General features: G+C 35.5%; 1 protein-coding gene across 10 annotated transcripts in view; it reads left to right on the forward strand.

The window, feature by feature from the left end:
• Positions 1–23,982, forward strand: part of DMD (dystrophin) — a 996,724-nt gene that overhangs the window by 738,281 nt on the left and 234,461 nt on the right. For all 10 annotated transcript variants that reach the window (XM_027888128.1, XM_027889056.1, XM_027888040.1 and 7 more), the window contains one exon: positions 17,756–17,945. In XM_027888128.1, the coding sequence (XP_027743929.1) occupies positions 17,756–17,945 (190 nt within the window). The remainder of the gene's footprint in view (positions 1–17,755; positions 17,946–23,982) is intronic.

The following is a 23,982-nucleotide window of genomic DNA, read 5'->3' on the forward strand; positions in this document are numbered from 1 at the left end:
AGTGGCAGTAGGTAGGGAGAGGCAGTTGCGTTTCTAAACCTATTTGAAAGACCTGAGATATCAACTCACATATTTTCTTATGAATGGTGTTGATTCTCTGATGCAGCAGTTTTATGAACACCTTGATTTTGCATGTCAGCTGGACAGTATGAAATGCAAATGGCCAAACAAATTAAGGACATTAACAGTACAAAAGTATGTGCATATGTTTCATATGTAAATGCACAATATAATGGTAATTATAAGTGTGAAAAAGGTCATAATCTAGATTTGGTCTTTAAGCAACAAACTATTCGTTATCAGTGGTTTCTTACTAAAAAAGTACAATTTTTAAAATGTAAATTTAATCTGTACATGAAGTTTGTAAATATGATTTAATTGCATTCACAGAAAGAGCTTGATCATTCTGCTGCAGACAGTTTTTTTTAATACACAGTAACTGTCATAATACTTTATGTTACTTGTGGTAATAATCACATTTGCTTTACAGTTGAATTGCATTCTAGGTGAGAAGAAGTTTGTTTACATGTCAGCAACAGCCAGAAGTATGAATTGTGTTGAGTTATACTGAAGATTCGTAGTTGACTGTACGTAGGAACCATTTCACAAGAGCTTATTTACTCACTAGGCTTAGAATGCTCAAGTCAATCAGCAAAGAATTCACATTTCCCAAGCAAACTCATCCTTTTCCTTTCCATTCTCCTGTTGTTTAGAAGCTTGGTTGTCATTCCTATAATCAGTATAGATCCCTGAGTGTGAACACTATAATTTTTTGTGCAGGCACACTTTCTTTGAGCACAGTGAAACAACTAAAATGAAAATGTGAGTGGCCATGGGAACCTTGTTTACATGGGAAGTTTGTTTACACGTCTGTGCCTGCAGTCCTTGTCCTGGCTATGGAGCTGCCTTTGTGTGGGTGTGAGCAAGAAACCCGTGCAAATGCACGACTTCAGATGAAGATGACGAATGTCATTTTCTGATGTAAATTTGTTTTCTCCTTAAAAAAAAAAAAAAAAAAAGACAATTTTCATTTTTATCATTACGTTGTGGTGATTTATTGGTTTTTTGAAATAATTTTGCCGGGCTCAAGAAAGCAAACATGCAGAGAGACTGCTTCTTTACAACCAATATGTCATGCTGAAGCTGGTTATTTACACCAGTTTAGCAATGGATACTAATTTAAAATTGGAAAGACTGCTAGAAAACTTTGTAGGGTAATTCTTTTGTTTTGTGAGAGATGCTGATAATACATTTATCTTTGTTGCCCTACTATTTAAAAAGTAAATTTTCATTCTAGATGATCATCAGATGCTGTGTTTGAGAACTTGACTTGGTTTTAATTCTTCAAAGACTTAAATACTTTTACTTACTCACTAAAATTATTCCCATTGAGGAAAGTGAGTCTCTGCAGTCTCAGGTATCATAGCTGAGACTATGCCAAGGACCAAATTACTTTAAACATCAGCATGTTTTTTTTTCTGAATGTGTCTCTGTTGATCATTGTTTTGAACAGAAGAGACAAGGGGTTTTTAAAAAGCATTTAATCTGGAAGTCTTCTGGAAAGTCTGAATTTTATATGGGGTTCTCATGTCTTTCTTATTAGACAGAAGGGCACTAGAACCTTTTAATTTTCATGAAACTAATTTGTCAGTACAGCACTTCATGCTTCTCAGAAGCTGCTCTCCAGCAGTTTGTAGCATTAGTAAACTCTAAAGAAAAATTCTTTATTAGCTGTTAAACCTTTTGTATTTAAAATTGCAGGTATCTTTGAAGTCACCTGAGATTTGTTTTCAGATAAAGGATTAAAGTACTTTTTGTTTTCTTTGTTCTATTCTGTTACCTTTATTTTAAACAGAATAGTACACCCTCAAAAAAGGACTATAAGAAGGGAAGGAATGACAAGATTTCAGTGCTCTGAGTTTAATATATTTGTTTGTTTATGTTTTACTTATATCATCCCTTAATATATCCATTTTTAAAAGTATATCCAAAAAGCCATTTGGTGCTAAGGATTTATTTTATGATGATAGATAAAAGAGAGGTTACCTATTTAAAAGGCATTTTACTAGCTGCCTACACTCTCAAACAAATATTTAGGTGCAAAATATAACCTCAAGTTTATCAGGATTGACATCACTTCACATTGCTTTGCAATTTTTTCCTGATGTCCCAAAGAATGATGAAATTTGAACCACATAGGAAAAAAAAAATTAAAAATATGTAAATAAAACTGTCAGATGAAGCTCCTGTAATCAGGAGATCTTGAAAGTCATCTTACCTGCTTATATTATAGTTTTATCTTGATTCTTCACTCAGCTGACCATACTTGTGCAGTACTGACATAAATATGTGGATCCAAGAAGGGAATTCAATTGATGGTAGTGAATGTTTGTGGTTTACTTTTTAAGAGGATAGGCTAGAATATCTGATGCTTTCAAAATGCTGGTAGGATGCACTTAAAAGGCAGTCTTACCCAGAATACTCTCTGATTCATCATTTCCACCTTTGTGAACAAATTCCTGTGATTTTTGAGAAACTCTTTTAGGGTTAAAAAAAAGGGAAAGAATTCTTGAGGTATTTCAGGAGAGGGTAACATCAGTAATACAGTACTTGATAAAAAGGATCTATGGATCCTTGTGACTTCAGGGACATGTTTCCTAAAGTTTTGAACATCAGTCTGGACAACCTAAATTTTTTTCATCACTTGCATATATATATATATATATATATAGAGAGAGAGAGAGAGAGAGAGAGAGTACCTTTATCACTTCCAGAAAGGCAATAGGTCATCTATAGGTCTGCTGAGTCCTCCCACAGACAGATAGAAATGACCTCAAAGAGAACAGTGTTGCTGTTTTTAAATTAAATGGCTTTTGTTCAATTTGTCTGTCCCACAAAGGATTTGCTCAGGTCTCTAGACACCATGAATACAGCTCATTGAGAGTTTGGTGGGTTTGGGTTTAAAATGTCATCTAATCTTAAGAATTTAATTACAGACTATTAAAAAAAGAGGATAGAACTGGCATTTTGCAAAAAGACCTTCAGCTTCCAGTACTAAAAGCATGTTAGCAATAAAAAGTGAAAGTAGAATGTTTAGAAGCCCATTCCTTTCTACTCCAACAATTGTTATTTCCATTATTTTTTCTCTTAGTTTATATTTTGGTCTTGACTAAAACAGAATTCTGTTGCTTTGTTAATATTTAGTGTATGTTAAATGCTGTCTATTCATTTCTGGTGAAAATAAGAACAATTCTCATGCTGTAGTGAAGTCCAACTGGACAAAATCACTAAATAGTTTATGGTACAGAATTCTGAAGGGAGAGCAGTTTTGTAAACAAACTTGGATTGTAACTGGAGCTTAATGTGGGCATTTCAAAGAAATACTCCATTTGAGAAATCTTCTTTTTGGATCCACAAGAGATGCAGGAGGAGCAAGGTACTAAGGCAGACTAAGAGTCCAATTTTGTGACAGAAAGAACAGAAATGTCAATTTTTGTTCCTACTCCATTAGAAGATTAAGACAAATGTATTATTCTTTTTCTTAAGGGTGAGATTTTCTTAAGTAATTAGAAAGTTTTAGTCTCTATTTGAACAAGAACAGAAGTTAATACTCTGTGCCCTGAAAGTCATGCCTTAAATATATTTTCTATTAGTCTGCAGATAAATTAACTAACTATATCAAACTGATTATTGCTGTCATCCAAAGCTCATAGAACAAATGAATGTCTTTCCCCTCAGTAGACTTCTTATCAGGCTTCATGTCCTTTAAAACAAACTGAAGAGAAATTAATAAAGCTGATGGACCAGCAGAGTGCCAGTAAAAAGGGATATGACCTTAGTTGTCATCTTTTGTTTACATTGTTATTCTTGTGATAGCCTTGTTTGTTTTCCCTGGTGTTTTCCCTGGATTTTTGTACAGCTTTTCCTCCGCTGCTGTTCAGGCAGTCTAAGCTTCCTCCTCACTGGCCTGTCAGTCGTGCTTGAAACTGAGGATAATTCTGTCTGGCTGTTAAATGCTGAGTCTCTCTTTGGAAGTTACCACCAAATGTGTCGAGTTGACTACAATGGTTTGTGTTGTGTTGTGTGTTGTGTCGTGTGTTGTTGCCTGCTGTTGTGTGGCTGTGTTTTAAGTATGATTGAAATTTCAATCACATGTTTTTATATAAACTCACAAAGAATTGAACAAATGACACTGAGTTGCTATTATTCCTGGTGAGAATCGGTGGCACCAGAGGCTGATGGTCTGACCAAGGCAGAGACCTGGGGAAGTGGCAATACCGAGGGCAGACTGGAATGCAACATCTTAAAATAGGGATGGTGAGAAATCACTGAGGAAAGATGAGGTTCAACTGCTAAATCTTGAAGACAGAGCTTTTATGGTGTATCTGATACAGATGAATAAAAGGAGAATCAGTAAGTAAGCATGGAATTTGTGAAAAGGATAAGAATGGTCTGTTCATGTTGTGTTTATCATCCAGTATCAATCACATTGTGACCAATACCCCAAATTTAACTGACCTATGATGCGTTCCCTGACAAATTTGAAAAATGTAGAACTCTTCCCCAGCTACTAAGCATTACATCTCTTTCAAACTATAAAAAAAATATTATCTCCTCCAAATGATAAGAAATAATAGCTCTTGGAATTATCACTCTGGCTGCCATGTCTGCAATTTCTTCCTTTGTACAAGATATGTAATCAGTTATATATCTAATACATATCTGCTTAAGCACAGTGGTGCCTTGTGGCAATGAATTCTACAGGTCCCCTTTTCTGTGAATAAAGAAAGGAAAAAAGTATTATTTTTTTTCTGTTTAACATGTGCTACACATTTCTGAGATTCCATTTGATTACTTGACATAGTATATGGTAAAAACAAAATTTTTTGAAGTACCTAGAGGGTTAAGCTTGAAACACCCATTTCCCACTTTCTGCATTTCATCTTAGTATTACTACATGATTTCTATTCTCCTTACTTTTTCTTGGTTTTTTTTCTCCCATTACTTATATTATTTCTTACTTTTTAATTCATGTCGAGTTAGATTTGAGTCTAATTTAGCTTTTGGTTTTCTTTTTTAAATCTAACTTGACATTTTCTGTACCCCACAACATGACTTATATATGCTGATTTTGGTTTTTTTGTTTGTTTGTTTTAAAATCTGAAAGACATGCTGCTGTTTATTATCAGTAATGGTAAACAGTTCAGAAATTTCCATGAGTTCTCAGTGCTTGGAGCATATCTGAGGTCAATGCTTCAGTTATGTTAATTAATTGCTAATGGTGTCTATTGATGAACCGTGTGCCTTTACTGTTTCCAAGAGAGTAGATTTATTTTTGTAGTAGTTGACCTATAAGTGTTTCAGTGTGGTTTTACTCCAAGGGATGGGAGGTAGTTCTCCTAGGGCTTGTCTTCTCTCTTTGTTCCTGTGGAACACTATCAGAATACACTTGTCAAATAAGATGCCACTAAGAAACCGTAGTTCAGATCTGCCTTTGGTGACACCCTTCCTTTTTATCCTGTGCTGACCCCTTGGAGCTGTGGACATTTGTCACTGTTGGTTCTTTTCATGTTAGGAAAAATAAGAGTAGAAGCATAGAAAGTATTTATTAAATTTTGCTAAATTTGCTTTCACATCATGATATTACTCTCCTTTCTTCTGGATGGGATAAGATACCCAAGCATCAGGAGAGTGAGTTAAAGATGGACATAAATATTTATTAGTTTCTTTTTGTTACTAGTAATCTTTCACACGCTAGTACGTATTGGCACCTTCATTAAGTTGATGGTCTTGATTTAAAATACTGAATGCCTTCAAGGCTGCAGGTGGTTAGGAACCCAGCAGTGTATACTGAGTTCAGATACTTCTTGTTGTGTCTGCTATTTTGAACACATCTATTGAATATTTCTGCTATCAAGTTCCTGATGATTTTTTCCATCTGGAGTTATTCAGAGCCCTTCTGGGTTTGACTAACCTAAATAAATTTGCCTGTTTGTTCTTTGCACCCTTTCCCAATGTTAATTAATGCACTTAATAACACCTACTAGTGCTCCCCTGGAACAGGCTCCTAATGCTCAAGGTTGAAAATTATTTACGTTGACTGCATTGTATGCTCTTAATCTCAGTTTTGTTTTATTCAACTTTGCATCCCTTTCATGCTTCCTAAATAGCTCCTTTTATAGGGGCTTAACTTGCGGATAGTAAATAGATAATTGTTGGGAGTAACCTGGATGAGGAACAGGAGTTTAGAAGGTGGAAAGAAAATACTTCTGGCAATATAGGCCAGACAGCATCAGACATACAGACTGTTTGTTAGATTGTGAACTCTCTCTCCTGCTGGGGGAGAGCAGGTTTCTCTGATTGGCCAATGTCCAGTCAGGGACAGTTAGTTTTCCCAATTAAGAACTTAGTAGTTATCTAGAAGATGCATGTATCACCCCTATTAAGTAAATCAATCTTAAATCCTATCCAATGCCCTGTCCAAGTTTATATGTACCTATCCCCTTTTTCCAGAACCTTCCTTATCTGTATATAAAAACCATCCATTTTGTAGAATAAAGTTAGATCAGCTTTAGCACCCACAGCTGGTGTCTCTGTGTGATTTGACCTCTGAGCCGATACACCACCGGGCACAATGAGGGAAACCCAGCTCAGCTGTGAACCCGCTGGTCTGAGAAGACCCCCAAAACCCCAAACTGTGTTAGTAGAGGCTGGATTTTTAAAAAAATTTCTTTTCAAAAGTATTCATCTGGAAAAATGTCTGTTTTCAAATTTCTGGAGACTTTTCCCCTTCCATATGATGGATGAGAGTTACTTCTTGCAGCATCATTTCATATGTATGCTGTTACTTTTTTTCCGTTTCTCAAATCCTGTTTACCAGAGTTGGTTACGTTAAAAGAAAATGGGTATTAAGTTAGTATTTTAGAATATATTACCATGCCCTTTCACCTGTGAAAAACTATAAATGTAAACATATTTCATGGAAGATGAGCTGAGATGCAATTTTTCAACTGACTGGAAAAAGCAGGAAAAAATCTAGGACTGCCAACTAGGTTTCAGTCTTAAAATATGATGATGATTATTGTGTCAAATACAATCATGAATGTAAGCCTCTAGCTGAAAACCATTCAAATTGTTTTTATTCAGTCTTTTACTTAGATTTAGGCCTCCTATTCAGAAATAAGAGTAGCTAGGTGGAAGTGAATAATTTTATAAGCTGAGGTTGGTTCCTTCTGCAAAAAGAACAGGATTGAAGAATGTTTCCCAATCTCAAGTCATTACAGTGTTTGTTAACATATCTATTTATACAAGAAGATTTAAAATTTATCTTTTGTTTAATTAACAGAAAAGATAGAGGTATGTTTTCTTTAAAGATCTTAGGATATACTTTAAGGATTTCTCTACATAAGATGAAGTAAAGCTGATTCATCAGTTAAACTGATGAATTCATCAGTTATGTTTTCATTTCTATGACTAAAATCTGAAAATTATTTGAGAACATGTAAACATATGTTGAGGGAAAGAAATGCACCTCCTCAGATTTTGGATAAATTACCTAGAACATATAGTTCTAGGTAATTTTTTGCTACATATATAGAATATATAGAATATATTGTATTCACCGTCATGCTTGCATGACGGTGAATACAAAATAATGTCACAAGCCAAATCGAGTGTCTTTTCCATGGAAACACCTGATAACTTTTTCAAAGTTTATTAATGAGGAAGGAAAATTTGCAAATCATGCACTCTTTGGGAGTTAGATTTGATTACTCTGCCAGAACTGCATGGGAACACACAGATTTTTGGGTATATCCATTTTTGTCTTGGCTTCTTATAGCAGAATAGTGAGACTTCCTCACTCCTAGACTTAGTGTATATTGATGTCTCTCTCCACTCTGTGAAACTGTCCAGAATTGTTGCTGAAGGGTTATGATTTCTTATACTAAGAATTTTTGTCTTTGAAGCTCACCCAAAAAAGAATTGAGCTAGAACTATCAGAGAACATCCTGTTCCCTTTGAAGTCAGTTGAAGGTTAACCATTCACCTCACTGAAGTTGGGATTTTCTTTGTAGGGCTTTTGTATCAAACACATACTGAAGTTCTGTTGAACTGAGTGTGACTTGAGTAGCATCTGAATTTGCTGAATTGGGCTCTAGTAATTTCATTCTTTGATTATTTATTCATATTTACATGATCCTGAGGAGCAGAGGAACAGAACTAGACCTGTTGTTTCTTCCCAGTGTTGTTGAAACTGCATAATAATAAATTATTAGTGTTACTCTGTATTACTTCTGTTTGTAGTTCCTGTTGTTTTACAATCTTTCTGCAGTAGATCTATTTTAGTCACATTATTTCATTAGAGTGGAGAACTTATTCTATATTTCAGTTTTCTGTAGGAGTTTGAAACCTCCTGAATAGTAAATACCTGTATAAGGTAGGGAGTAGTTCTTTACGACTAATATGATTGTATTAGATTATATTGGTGTAAGAATCAGTAGGCAGGCTGCCTTCTTTCCTTCTCACTCAGATGCTAAGCAGTTTTTCTCACCAGCTGCTTCTGATCTGAATATTACGGAGCTGGTATTTTTTTCTTGTTAGCATTTTATGCTTCTTAAAATATACTGACATATTAGAATAGAAGTTTTAAAACATATTGAGTCAATCTGATCCGTCAGCATCTTTGTGTAGTGTGACTGCAACTTGAGGCCCATGTTTTAGAGGGGAAAAATAATGTGTGTGTTTATTTAGTGTTTCACTTAACTTAAGATGATGTATGGTACAATAAGAACTGCAAGTGCTGCCAGAGAAGTTTTTCAGCCTGGGAACTGGGGCTTCTCTCTCTTGCATGGTAGCAAATCACTGTTCTGCTCCACTACTGAGCTCAGCCCTCAGAGGCTGATGCTTTAAATGAAAACTACACCAACAGTTTAATAGTATCCTTTGTGAGTCCTAATTGATTTCATGTAATGCCATCAGTGCATTTCACAGTCTTATTAAGTCTAGTTGTTTCCACAGTAAGTAAAGCTAAGGAAACAAGTGCCTTTAGAATATAATTATTTTTACAATCGGTTTTAATTATACTTCACTGTCTTAGAAGGCAACGATTTTATCTTATAAAGTTGTATTTGAGTAATTAATATGCTGTTTATTAGATGGCACTGTTGACTGCCTTGGAATTTCAACAGAATTAAATGTTTTGGAATGCAAGGAAAAACTTAATTCTACACATTATGGACCATGAAGCATGAAGAAGATTTAAACAGAACAATAATCTTTCTGCTTCTTTTGGTAGAAAAAGAGACAAGTTTTGTCTGTTTGATTTTAGTCTTGATTTTAATACTTCTTCTTTATCTGAGTTCTCACTTGAATGGGAATATCAGAATAATTAAGTGTTGTCCTCCCGTGTTTTGTTGGGGCATTACTTGAATGATGCGAGGATAAGACTGGAATCTGTTCCGTGAGTTCAGAGAACTGGGGGGAGGGGGGGCGGGTTGCAGGGTTGTTTATTCTGGTTTGGGTTTGTTTTTTTTTTTTTTACTTTGGAATTTTTTTCTGCTTACTTGTTTTGTGTTTTAAGATTACTTTTATGTTTTCACTAAGGGCTGTTTAGAAAATCCTCTTGAGTGAGTTCATCAAAATATTACTGTGTATCTACAAGTAATTTTTAATGATATTTCATATGTCTGTGATTATATACTTCATATGTCTGTGATTGCATAATTCATATGTCTATGATTCCCTTTTCTTTAACCTGATAACTCTTCAGATTTACTCTGAAAAGCCATTGCTTCTAATGAAATTTTAGTGGGAGATTAGAAATCACAAATACATATAAACTGTTTTCAATAGTATAAAAAGCAATCTATAATTAATTTTAATCACAAAGGGATACCCTGAATTTCATTAATGATTTCTCCGTAGCTTGCCATGTAAGTGTGATAATCTATGGTTATCTATGGTTAAGAAAATGTACACTTATGTTTTTTATATATTCTTGACCTATGCCAAGGCATAGGGAGGGAAAAGAGACAAGAACAATGGGTACAAGTAAAGCCTGTTAGGAAAAATTCCTTCTAACTCTGTTTGTCATCCCTTTGAGAAGCATTTTGGTAATGTGGGATCCCATAAGTGAACGGAGCATAAGAGAAACGGAAATTATGTTTAAAAAAGGTGAATGAGAAATTTGCCTCTGGGATAACACAGATCCCATGTGCTGATGTTGGCAGGTGCTTATTTAAAAAGAAGTTGTTTAAAGGTCCTGTACAGAAATCCATGTATGTGATTTGTGCCCCAGAGTTTGATATACCCTTTGCTTTTAGAAACCCTTCTCAGTCTGAAAAATAATTGTGTAGAAGAGAGGGGGTATTAATATCCAAGCTTGATCTCAAACTCCATGGATAAACAGAGGCTGGGTTTTTTCCCTCTTTTTGCCATTAAATATCAATGGTGCTTTAATAAAGATATGTGACAGACAATTTAAATTAAATAATATGTTTTCAAATTGATTTACTATCTTTAGTAACACGTATAAGACTAGAAACAAGCCAGCCAATGAGTAATAGCAAAAGAAATATTTTCTCTCTCTTGCTGCATCCATCTCCCAAAGTACATAAACACCAGAAACACTTTTTAATACAAAGTATTTTCTGGTTTTGCAGAGATTTATAATAGGAAAATGGTTCAGGAAAAAAACAGTTTCATCTTGCTTAGCAGAGTGAATAACTGCCCTTTGAAGTATTTCCCCCTGTGTGTCAACAAATTTGTAAGGATAAACTATATGGGATTATTACTAAGATCAGAAGATGTTCTAATTTTAGTACCTGAGGAGACTGTAATCAGTTAGGAAACTTTGTGTGATTATCCATGTAAAAAAAGTCTTGAGATCCAATGGGAGCATGGGGACATTGAGGAGTTTTGTTCTTCCTTCCTGCAGAAGTTAAGAGATTCTGCAGAGAGCGACCTTAATGTGTATATTTTGGAGCAGCTGTTGCATTTAGTCTCTCTGTGTGCCCAATTACATCTGGAATTTTAAATTATTTCATTGGTTATTCATTCATTATAAATATGGATAATGCAGCCAAGGTAGAGATGACCTTCAGGCTATCTGACGACACCGAGGGTGTCAGCTCTCAGCCAGAAGATCACATTGTTGAGAAATAAATGTAAGGCAGAGAGAAGTACTGCATTGTTGTGATATAACTCCAGCCATCATTAAGGATGATGCAGCCACTGACACACTCCCCCCAAAGTGGGAGAGGAATCAGAAAGAAAAGGTAAACCTCCTGCATTGAGATAAAAACAATTTAATAATTTAAACAAAATAGAATACTAATACTAATACTAAACATGATAATATTAATAATAATAATTGTAATTTTAATTATAAGGAGAGGGAGAGAGAGTAGCTGAACCCAAGAGAAACAAGGGATGCACAATACTCACCACCACTCACTGATACCCAGCCAGTCCCCAAGCAGGGGTTGGCAGCCCCCAGCCAACAGCTCTCAGTTCATTTACTGGGCATGATGTTCTGTGGTATGGAATGTCCCTTTGTTCGGGCCACCTGTCCTGGCTATGTTCTCTCTCAGTTTTTTGTGTACCTGCTCACTGACAGAGCATGAGACCCTGAGAAATGCTTGACTTAGGGTAAGCACTGCTTAACAACAGCCAAAACACCGTGTTATCAACATTATTCTCATGCTGAATCCAAAACACAGCACTGCACCAGGTACTGAGAAGAAAATTAACTCTCTCCCAGTTGAAACCAGGCCATGCACATACAAAAAGGCTTATGTCACTGGTAGAAATCCTGTTTACATGTCTGAACCAACAGGGCAATACCTGTATGTCCTCACTGAGCTCCATAAAAGGCATTCTTGCTTATTTTTTCAAAGACCTTCCCACATGTGAAATGAAATCTTTCCTTCTTTAAGTTCTCCACATCAGCTGTCTTTAGGAAGATCTTAGTGGTGATAAAGATCAGGCAAAGAGTTCTAGAAAGTTACTGTTGCCTTTTTAGAGGTAGCTTTTTCATCAGGTTTGTCACTTAGTCATTACTGTAAGGGATTGAAGCACAAAATGACTTAAAAAAAAAACAAACCTGAGTACAAAATTCTGTATCACCACACCAAAGTTCTGAATGACTGACTGATTCCTCAGGCAGAATAATGGGAGCATAAGGGCCTGTGGATATATGTTATCTACATCTGGATGCTGATCTCAAGTGATTGGGATGCTGATATTGTAGCTCTGAGTTCAGTTGCACTTTGAGACTTTTTACCCATTTGCAACATAGAAGTTATTTCAGAGGTAGAGTTGCACAAAGATGAGCAATCTCCAGTACTGGAGGATCAGCTTGGATAAGAACACTTTCCAATAATCCAGACAAAACAGTGATAGTGGGATGTAAGCATGTGTATGTAAAGATCACTCAAAAAGCTTAGAACAACACACATCCACCAGTGTCTACAGCAGACAAAAGCCAGTGACCTCTGTTTGGATGGTCAAACTAAAAGGCACATTTATACAAAAGTGTTACTGGAAAAAAACTGTGCGTCCCTTACTGCAGTTTCAAGTAGTTGAGATCCAGAAAACCATATGAAAGCAGTACTCAAAATGCCATCTCAACCTATTTTTCCCCACTGAATGTTGTATCAGCCGTACTTACTAGCAGGCATTATTAACTTTAACTGGCAGTATAGAATATAGTCTCTAGATTCTGGAAGAAAATTCTTCTAAGCAGCATTCCCCAAACTAACAAACATGATTAATTTTGAATCTGCATTTCAGAATTATATCAGTAATAGTTTTTTTAAGAAATTCATGTTTAAGAATTTGATTTTACTTTCATATCTGTGACATCTCTTTGTGTTCCCACTTTGAGGTTAAATTATTCTACCTCTTTGATAGGTTCTTTATCAGTCAGAGTCAAAGCAGCTGAAGAAGGGTTACCAGTAAGAGCTTAAAATTATACAGTAGTAAAAATTAATTGTTCCCATAAAGCTTTGCAATTGTTCCTTTTTCATACTGGCAGAAGGGATATAAACCTCATGAAAAAGTGCAAACTCCTTCCAACGTTAGCAGGAAGGTGCATGTAGTTCAAATTCTCTGTGATAGCTGGCTCCAGAAAAGAAATTCAGGTATCTTTTTTTCCTTTTTTTTTTTTTTTTTTTTTTTTTTTTTTTTTTTTTTTTTTTTTTNTTTTTATTGTATGGAATTGTAATGTCAGGAAAGAGAAAATACAGTTATAGAGTTATAGAGAGTGAACCACAGGAACTATAGAAGTAAAAGCATTTACTGATACTTTCCAGTAGTCCAGGACATTTTATTTTACATCTCAGTTGATAGCTTTAGATCACTACAGTCTGCAGATGGAAGTGTGATTTAGTGATCTATTGAACACTGAATGATACAGAGTTTCTTCACTTTTATTGCTCTTAAAGAAATACCTGGGAAATAGAAATTTGTTAGTTTGTGCTCTGCAGTTATTATGTGTCCTGTTTTCTGGGCATCTCAAAGAATTATTTAAACACTGACCCTTGTAGGGTATCTTGTAATGTGAATAAGCATTGCAGTTTTCAATAGACAAACACATACTCATAAAATGTGAATTATTCATTCCAAATTATGTAGCAAATACTAGAGCTGAAGAAAAATCTGATATTCACACTTATGGAGCCTCTTCAAGCACTGTATTCCTTGTGTTGCCTGGGATTGAGTAGTGTTGAATGAAGCACTCTTGAGATCTGTTTAATCACAGAATCACAGAGTATTCTGAGTTGGAAGGGACCCACAAGAATCAGTAAGTCCAATTCTGAATGACACCATTGTTTGCAAACCTCAGCACTTTTGCGTCTTGTTAGATTCTGTAATAAGATGTTCAGTTGTATGGATGTTGGGATTTTTTGTGTATATACAATTTTTTTAATGTATGTTATGGTACAAATTCTGGGTAATAATACAATACCTTGCTTAAGGACTTGAAGATCACATGGATTTCAGATAACTTTGTTTCCCCCTGCTTATCTTCTCAAAAATTTTCACAGAGCTGTATTTAAAAAATATTAGTTTTAAAAGTTCTCAGCACACCTGCAATGTCATGTAGCAGAGTCTGGTAGCTTTCTTTTTTTTTTTTTTTTTTTTTTTTTTTTTTATTTTTTAAACTCTTAAAAACATCTTCCTGGCAGCATAAACATTCACATTTAGACACATTGCTTGTCTCACTTCCTCTGACATGCCACCATTTTCCCTCAACTTGAAGCTTTGAGCTGACACATTCTTAGAACAGTACAATAATTTCTGTCCTACCACAAGGCTCATACGACAACTAGAGTTGGTCAGTCCACTGTCACTGGTCCCAGTAGTTCCTAATAATCAAATTTACATGGAAGATTGGTGACTAGCTTACCTACTTTTAGACACATAAACTTCAGTCTTGTGTAAAATTAAAATTGTCTAAGGTTTAGATGATTTAATGTTGTAGTCAAGAGAAAAAAAAAATTACTGTCTCCTTGATCTGGTACAACAGATGTGTACAGAAAATGGAGGAGAAATTAAATTCCAGCAATGTTGGTGTCCATGTTTTGCATAGGGAGTGTAATTGCTTAACTTCTTGGTGTCTAGATGAAACTATGAATCCCACCTTTAGTGTTTCTCCCTTGAATAAAAAGTTTTTCGTTATACAATATGTGTTTATTTTTATGTCATAGTAGAAAAGATAAAAGCTGTTTTTTCTTATTATCTTAAAGTATTTTAAGAGTACTTTGTAGTGTTTCTACTGTGCAGTTTTCCATTTATGCTAAAATATATTTCTGCTTACTTCATGTTATTCTCTTACAGCTTGCACTCACCATGAAATTAAACATATTTGGATGATACAGATTAAAGAGAAAGAATCTTTATTTTGTTTTTTTCTGCAATAATTTCTTGGTCAATATCGGTCTTTTTATCTCCCCTATAATTTTGTGCAATTTATCATATGCTGGGTTTGATACTCAGTTTTAGTCTTAATGTTTTCACCTTCTTTTCTCTATTCTAACCTCATAATTTTGAAGTAGTTTAAAAGCCAAGTGGAGTGAAGCTTATTGATACACTGCAGAGCTGTCAATGTAGCTGAATGTTTATTGCATGTCAGCTAAATCAAAATTTAAAATACAAAGTACTAGATATTTTCTGATAGGTATATTAGTATGCCTATAGATTAGAAACACATTTCTGGAAAGTGAAAGAATTATGTGTCATAAGATTTCTGTGCATCATAGAAGTGCCAGAAGATTCTTTATAATGAAAACTTCATTCTTTACCCAGATCAATACAAAGCTATATTTTTTCATGAAGTCTTAGAGTTTCTCTAAAACATAAATTCTGATTTAAAGTAATCCTTACCACAACTCTCCCTTCGAGTATCTTTTTGATGTCTGTGCTTGTGTTGTTTTTTGTTGTTTTACTCTCACCATGTATTTGCAGAATGCTATTATTAGACCATTGCTATGTATTTATAGAAATTCAGGTGTGCGGGAGTTAAAAATGTGCCTTTAATGTTCTGAAGAAACTGCAACAAAAAAAATGTTATACCTGATTCTGCAAAGGCACTGATATTAACTATCATATTGCACACTGTAAGTTGAATTAAAATAAAGCTACAAAGCATATCTTATAATAGAATTGTGCTCTGAAGAATTGGATAAACTATATTTAGTTTTAGCAAGTTTGTTCCATTCCAAGTTGTATTGAATAACTGTGAAGCTATTTTTGAGCTAAAAATGGTAAATAGGTCAATATAGTATTTTCCAGGTAAAATATTTTCTTATTGTCTTTTTTCAAAGTTTATACTGATTTAATGTATAATGATAATAATATTTAGATTTAACTTCTATGTAGTTATTCTTTAGTTTAACAAAAGAACAACAAATTCTTTCACTGCAATTGTTTTAAATTGGAAGAGTGGCCTAACTACAAGCCATGTTCATAACCAGGTAGAATAAAGCTGGGCAAGAGATCGTGTTCACTATTCTGAAACAAAGTGTTTCCTACTGACATCCCCCTGGAAACACATTCTAAAACAGGCAAAGCACTGCCATGATGTGGAGAGTTCTTGTAGATAGCAACAGGTGCAACCGAGATGAAAATCCCGTCCATTTTTAAGTGAATGGTGAATGACTTTGTACTGAGGCATTCAAGAGCTCTCTCACTTTTTGAATGAAAAATTAATTCCTTTTCTAATCAAATGGTTGGGAAAAGCAAACAAGGTGTTAAAGGATTCAAAATATGATAGAAATATGTAGCTATTGTAACATTTGACCCTTAGGGAGGATTTTTTGTCTTTTCTGAAATGGTTGTCCTCGCCTGTACTCTGACTGAATTTTTCTTACTGTCCTCTGCTGCAATTTACTTATACACTTGTCAAAAAAAAAAAGTAAAGTCAGTGCCACTTGGCCAAACTTGTGATGGTGTTTATTTCTTTCCTTTTCTCTTACACAGTGTATTAGGTTTTAGGGTGATATCATTATTTATCAAGAGTATGGCCTCTTCACGACAGAAAAAAGGATTTGAAAGAGAGATTAGCACTTTGAAATTTCATGGCCTTCTCTGATAAATTACAATTAATTAAGCAATTATATCTGCTAAAATCTACTATCTTAGTCTCTACCTATATAATAACTATAAAACTATACAAAAAATCCAACAAGATACATGCAGATCATCACAGATTTGTAGACTTAACGTAGGTGTGCATGAAATTGCATTCATTCCACTTGAGGTAGTTAAAGTTACCAAATGACTTGCATATTTATTTTCAGAGCTTAAAAAATTATTCAGTTATAATGTTGATGTCAAATATGAATATAATATAATAGCTAAGCAGCCTTGGCAGACTGGTGTTGATGAACAGTGTCATACTTAACTGATCATGTTTCTAAATCTCTATTTTGCTCAAGTTCAATGCAAAAAATCAGTGAGTACATGTGACACCTGCATTGCATGGGAATGCTGATAGAACACAGATTTACCTTAATGTTTTTCCAGCACTAGAATTGCTGGAGTCTTTAGGGTGCTTTCTTAATCCATGAATTAGATCTTCCCCAAAGGATAACTGTGGTCTTTAAAAATTGTATTTTATCATGTAATTGATAAAGATGGTCCTTGCAATTCTTCACAGTCACATTAAAAAAAAAAAAAAAAAAAAAAAAAAAAAAAAAAAAAAAAAAAAAAAAAAAAAAAAAAAAGGATGAAAAAGAAACTACAAAACCCTCCAGAAATGTCAGTGCTATTAGGATTTAAGATGTTGAACACAGTCTCCAAAGGTTTCAGGTCATAGAAACTAATCACTAAATTTATCGTATCATGCAGTGGCCAGGAACTCTTTCATGATTTCTGAAAATAAACATGATTTCCTGCTGTAGTGTTAATGACAAATTAGAAAATAATCTTTGATTAAAATAAATTGGGGAATTACTGCTGATTATTTTTTTTTGTTTCAATTGTGCATGTTTTAGGCACAGTGGTTTGAAAGAAGTGGTTTTGCTAAAGTTTTTATCAGAGAGATTCCACTTAGTACTTCTCAGCTGAAAAGATAAAAAAGGGAACACTACCTGCCAAACACACCATACAAGTCCTGTAGCTAATGTATCTGCAGACTTACTTTGATTGGTCTATGAAAAATATTTAGTTTCTTTTTGTTATATTTTGATTTAATGATTAAGATTTTCTTTCTTCCAAAGAGTGCTGTATTTGACTGTTTGTACTTGTGCAGGGTTGGTGAGCGTGAAGCAGCACTAGAATCAGCCCTAAGAATGTTGCAGCAATTCTACTTGGATCTCGAAAAGTTCCTTGCTTGGCTTACAGAAGCTGAAACAACTGCAAATGTCCTGCAGGATGCTACACACAAAGAAAAGACACTCGAGGATGCCAAAATGGTTCGGGAGCTCATGAAACAGTGGCAGGTAAGAGGAGCACTTCAGTTTAGAGGCACTTGACAAGCATGAGAGTTTATCAAGCATATCTGATATTTATAGAAGTTATATAATTTGCATCAAGTTTATTCTCTGTAGCTTAACTGAATTAGTTTTTCTCCATTACTTTCAAATACACGAGAAATGGTTATTTGGTAGTCTATTGTCAACGTGCTCTGTTGCGGTAATAAAAAGAGATAATGATGCAAATTTTCCTAGTAAATGGCTGGACAGTTTTCATACAGTTATTTTCCTCTGGGGAAAAAAAATCTTAAAGAGAAAGAATGTTGTATTTAGTGTTCCAGAGAATCTTGAAGAGAAAGAAAATTAATTAGATGAGATGGTGCTGTTGAACTACGCTGTTATACTTTCATTGTACTTTCTTTACTACACTTATTGAGAGGAATACAGATATGTCTTCTTGAGATTTTAAATTTCTTAAATATGAGGTTAGTTGGCTATTTGGAAGCAGGACCCTTTTGTCCAACATTCGTATAATCATAGAATAGTTTAGATTGGAAAAGACCTTTAAGACGATCGAGTCCAACCTTTAACTCAGCACTGCCAAGCCTACCACTAAAACACGTCCTAAAGTGCCACATCTACATGTCTTTTAAATACCTATAGGGATGATGACTCCACTAATTCCTTGGGCAACCCATTCCAATGCTCAACAACCTTTTTGGTGACAAAATTTCTGGTATTCCTTCATAGTGCATGACTTTCCTGTTGACAGAAAGTTCAAAACTGGAAATTTCAGGCACTGGATCATCTATGCCTGAATTTATTTATGAAAAACATACTGTGAAAAGCTTAGTTATAAGTGATTATGTTGAGTAAGTACATTGGATGGATATACTTCTTTTGGCACTACTGTATTAATACATGATTTATCTATTTACTGAACTGGGGCTAGTTTCCATTATATGATAATCTGTTGCACAATTGTTGCACTGTATAAAAATAAGCCTAAATCATACTTTTAATACTGATCTCTCTTTATGCTAATTTGATTTTATAGCAATATACCAAAGCTTCTGAATTTAATTACACTATTCTTCTTATATAAAATTTTTCGTTTAGATGATATAATTTAAATGGCATAAGAAAATTATTCAAAAGAAAAAAAGTGAATTTATATAATAGGTAAGGAGTGCTTAGCTGTAAAAAAATTCATTATGATGGGTAATATTTACAGTAGTCATAGCACATATCATTAGTCTTTATTGTGAAAGCTTTTTGTCCAAACAGGTACAGTTTCCTGATACTGGTGCAAATATTACCTATCTGTGTTGCTACAAAACTGGATAACAGAGCACCATCTTGTCAATAGAACAATTTTATGATGTCAGCTGAATGGTCAGGAAAGAGATTATAGCTTTTCATCTGTTCCTTAGGTATTGCTGCATCAATTGTTCCAGGCTTCATGCTCTGTTTGTAGGAGTTTTCTCTCACAATTCACTTTGATGCATAAGGGTGAAAAGCAAGAACATGACATAAGTGTGGAGTTTGCACACAGCTTATGCTTATAAAAGATTCAAACAAGAGCTTTAATAAGTCACAAAAGTCTCAGAAATATGCATTTATGTACTTTGTAGAAAGGGGTTATTGCTCACTAATCCATAAAATCAACCCCAGTTTGATAAGCCTCTTTTGTTCCTTTCTACTGTGGGTGAGAAATACACTTACCCTACATAAATAACACATCAGGCAATGACTTGTATTCCAAGAAACTCACTATTTAAATTGTACATGTTTAAAAGCAGACACATTCAAATACAGTTCACGTCCTTAATATGTTTTTTTAACACCCAATATATGTGGGTGCTAGCCACAAGCCTTGTCCCAGCATAAAAAAGATCCTAAATGCTTTCAGTCAGAATTAGCATTCCAAACGACTTTTCTTCTTCCACGTGAAGTTTTTGTTTTGTTTTGTTTTTAATCTCGCATCAGCTAGGCTGAATGCAGACCCTAGGTTGTAAAATAAAATGGTGGTTTCTGATTAAAGATCCCCATGTCATAAATCTTTTGAAAGAAACTTTGTCTCCCTGGGTTTGTAGCATTCATAGAAGTTATGGTCAAATATGACTTAAGGACTTAGATCTACACTCTTTGTCTTGCTCTTTATGAAGGTGCATAGACTTGGATAATGTGAAAATAGTCATTAGGAGTCCTGAAATGTTAAAATTCTGTTTTAATCTGATACTTTTAGGCACTAAATATAAAGCAGTGTTTTGATAAATAACTCTCTACAGAAATAATGAAAAACCTAAATTTCTGAATTCACTAGTAGTTTTATATCCTTGTCAATACAGATGCTTATCTTACTTTTTATGATCCAGCAGTTTTCTGCTTTACACTCTCAAACTTTATTTTTTTAATGATTAGAAAAATAATGACTTGCTGTACAGAAACTTTTTACAGAGCAGAAGTTGCTTGTCTAGGAAAATCTTCCATTTTTAGGCATTTGTTTTCCTTTTCATGTTCAGAAATCATTAACTCAAATGCCACTAATAAAGATTAATCTTTCCCTAGTAGTTAGCAGTTCATTCAGTAGCAGAAGGAGAAAGGTGAGACTTATATAACTGCACATTCTCATTACCTGATGATGTAATTATATTAAAATGTTGCATTGTAAACACACTGTTTGTTTGTATAAGGATGTATTTGCATGCATCATTTGTCTGAACTGACAGCAATGTACTAGATGAGGCGATTCACGCAGTTGGAATACTTTCTGGAGAATTTTCAAGGATACAAACCCATTGCTCCAAGGAGTTGTATAATTATATGCTGCTTTTTATTGTCTCATTGAAATACATCATGTGTCCTCATGAGGCCTGGTTTTATAAGTAACCATATGAGGGAGATGAAAACAATTATCTTTACTTTCTGCTTTCATACTTCTATAGTGATATGAACTCTCAGCTGTGTTAATTATAATTATGGGTCAGTTTACATGGCACTGGGCCTGCTGGTGACAGATGGGGTACACCTGTCTCAAAGGGGTAAAAGGATTTTTGCACAGGAGTTATCAGGGTTTAGTGAAGAGCTTTAAACTGGATTTGAAGGGAGAAAGGTTTAGAACCAGGCTCACTGGAGATAAGCCTGGGGACAGCATGCCAGTGTTTGAGGGATAGTGTGCTGGTGAGGTCTTTTGGTCTGACATCTCAGTGGGGGATGGAGATCCGTGTGGCTGCAAAGACACAAGAGTTATTGATGTGTTAGATAACATGGAAGTACCATGAGAATGGTTACGTAGGAATTAGTGGGTTCTTCCCCCAAAAAGGTGGCAGGATCAAAAACACAAAGTCCACCCACACCAAAGCATGGGCAACAAATAGAAGGAGCTGGAACCCATTGTGCAGCTGGAAAGCTATGACAGTAGTTGCCATCACAGAGATATGGTGGGATGACTTGCACATCTGTAGTGCCGCAATGGATGGCCATAAACTCTTTGGAAGGGACAGGCAAGGACAGGGAGGCAACGGGGCAGCCCTGTGTGGTAGGGAGTGGTTTGCCTGTCTAGAGCTTGATGATGGTGATGATAGTAGGGTTAGGGGTTTATGGGTAAAGAATCGGGGGAAGGTCAACAAAGCAGATATCCTGGTGGGAGTCTGTTACAGACCTGCCACCTACAATGAAGAGAGATGAAATATTCTCTAAACAGATGGGAGAAGTCTCACAATCACTAACCCCTGTTCTCATGTTCTCACTGATGGGCCAAGGTCTATTGTATGAGGTTCAACAGGACCTGCTGGGTCCTGCACTGTGATCCAGGCAATGCTCCAGGCTGAGGCAAGAGTGTCTGGAGTATGACCTGAGGGTGCTGCTCAACAGCCAGCTAAACACAAGCCAGCAGTGTGCCCGGGTGGCCAACAAGGCCAATGGCACCCTGGCTTGTATCAGAAATAATGTGTTCTGCAGGACCAAGGCAGTGATTTTTTCCCCCATACTGGGCACTGGTGAGTCCACACCTCAAATCCTGTGTTCAGTTTTGGGTCCTTACTTCAAGAAAGACACTGAGGTGATGGAGTGTGTCCAGAGAAGGGCAATGGAGCTGGTGAAAGGTCTGGAGCACAGGTCCTCTGAGGAGCAGCAGAGGGTAGTGTTTATCCTGGAGAAAAGGAGGCTCAGGAGAGACCTTATCTCTCTCTACACCTACCTGAAAGGAGGTTGTAGTGAGATGGGAGTTGGTCTCTTCATCCAAGAGGAAATGTCTTCAAGTTGTCCCTGGGGAGGTTTAGATTGGGTATTAGGAAAGATTTTCTCACAGAAAAGGTTGTCAAGCTTTGGGACAAGCATTGGCTTCCCAGGGAAGTAGTTGAGTCACAATCTCTGGTTCCCTGTCACTTAGGGATACCATGTAGAGGTGACAGTGTGGTGCTAGATTAATGGTTGAACCTGATTATCTTCGAGGTGTTTTCCAATCTTAAGAACTCCGTGATTCTAAGGAATACTCTTCTGGTCTGTCTTTTTAGCAATAATTGTATGTGACACCTTGTACAGCTTATGTAACAATAGATTAGTGTGGATTTATGCTGTTATTTTGTGAATGAAATCAGTTAATATTTAGCCTGCAGATGAATATAATCACAGTTTTTTCACTGAAATTTGACAAAGAATACTGCATGTGACAGTTAAACATTAACCATAGAATTCTTCTGTACTATGTACACAGGTTACCAAATGTATCTGAAATAATCTATGATGACTGATGAATTATTGGTAGTGTAGACTGACTGAAAGTATGACAGGATATGATAAATGAAGCAATGTTAATACTTAGGCATGAAATACATAGCAGATTAATTTTTATTGCCACCTTTCTTCTCACTATGACCTAAGTAGTTTTCCATTAGATGCAGGAGTTTTGCCTCTAATAATATGAAAAATATGCAACACCTTAATATATACTTAATATAGTGTAAGCAGCACCCTTATATTCTCACAGTGATGTTTTCATCTAAAACAAGAGACATGAACAGCAGGCAAGTCACTCTTGTCTCTTCTATTTCTATCAGTACTTTAAAGGTGCTCACTTGTTTTCACGGTGTCCAGACAGCTGGTTTTTTCAGTAGTAAGAAGCTGAGGTAGATACATATTCCTGACATTTCTTGATTATTTAGCAGAATAGGTTCTTTGAGAGATAAAAATTTTTTTCCAACTTTATTGCAGCCAGGAGGGCCAACCATGTCCTGGGGGCCATCAGGCAAAGCATTGCCAGCTTGGCTGGGGAGGGGATCATCCTGCTCTGCACTGGGGTGGCCTCACCTTGAACGTTGTGTGCAGATTTGGGCACCACAAAATAAGAAAGATATAAAGCTGTTAAAAAGTGTCCAAAGAAGAGCAATGAAGATGGTGAAGGGCCTTGAGGGGAAGCTGTCTGAGTGCCTGAGGTCACTTGGTCTGTTCAGCCTGGAGGAGACTGAGGGGAGATCTCATTGCAGTTACAACTGCCTTGAGAGGGTAAGAGAAGTGGCAAACATTGATCTCGTCTCTGTGGAGACCAGTGGCAGGACCTGAGGGAGTGGCCTGAAGAGGTTTAGGTTGGGTATTAGAAAAAGGGTTTTCACCCAGAAGATGTCTGGGCGCTGGAACAGGCTCCCCAGGGAAATGGTCACAGCACCAAGCCTGAAAGAGTTCAAAGAAGTGTCTGTGAAATAATTTATATGCAATTGCCCAGCAGAGTTAATTCTGTGACATGATGTATGGATTAGATGATGAATCTGACTAACAGGGAAGAGAGAAAGTATCTGTAATATTTTTACTCATTTCAATTGATTTTACTAAAAAATATTTGATAGTAATTAATTTTCAATTGCTTTCATTCTCTGTTCTGAAACACTTTGTCACTCCTCATTCTGAAATCCTTTCTCAGTCACTTCTGCTTAAAATTGTTCTCTAAAAGCTTTAAAAATAATATTTAATCTTCTTCTCTCACCTACATTTTGCTGTTTAATTCTCCAGATTTGTCTTTTATACTAACTTGTTGCCAATTCAAAAATAAAATCTGTTCCATAGTACC

Source organism: Empidonax traillii, unplaced genomic scaffold (genome assembly GCF_003031625.1).
Source record: "Empidonax traillii isolate 1590-97213 ecotype Southwest subspecies unplaced genomic scaffold, ASM303162v1 scaffold1:size7828297, whole genome shotgun sequence".
Taxonomy (NCBI): domain Eukaryota; kingdom Metazoa; phylum Chordata; class Aves; order Passeriformes; family Tyrannidae; genus Empidonax; species Empidonax traillii.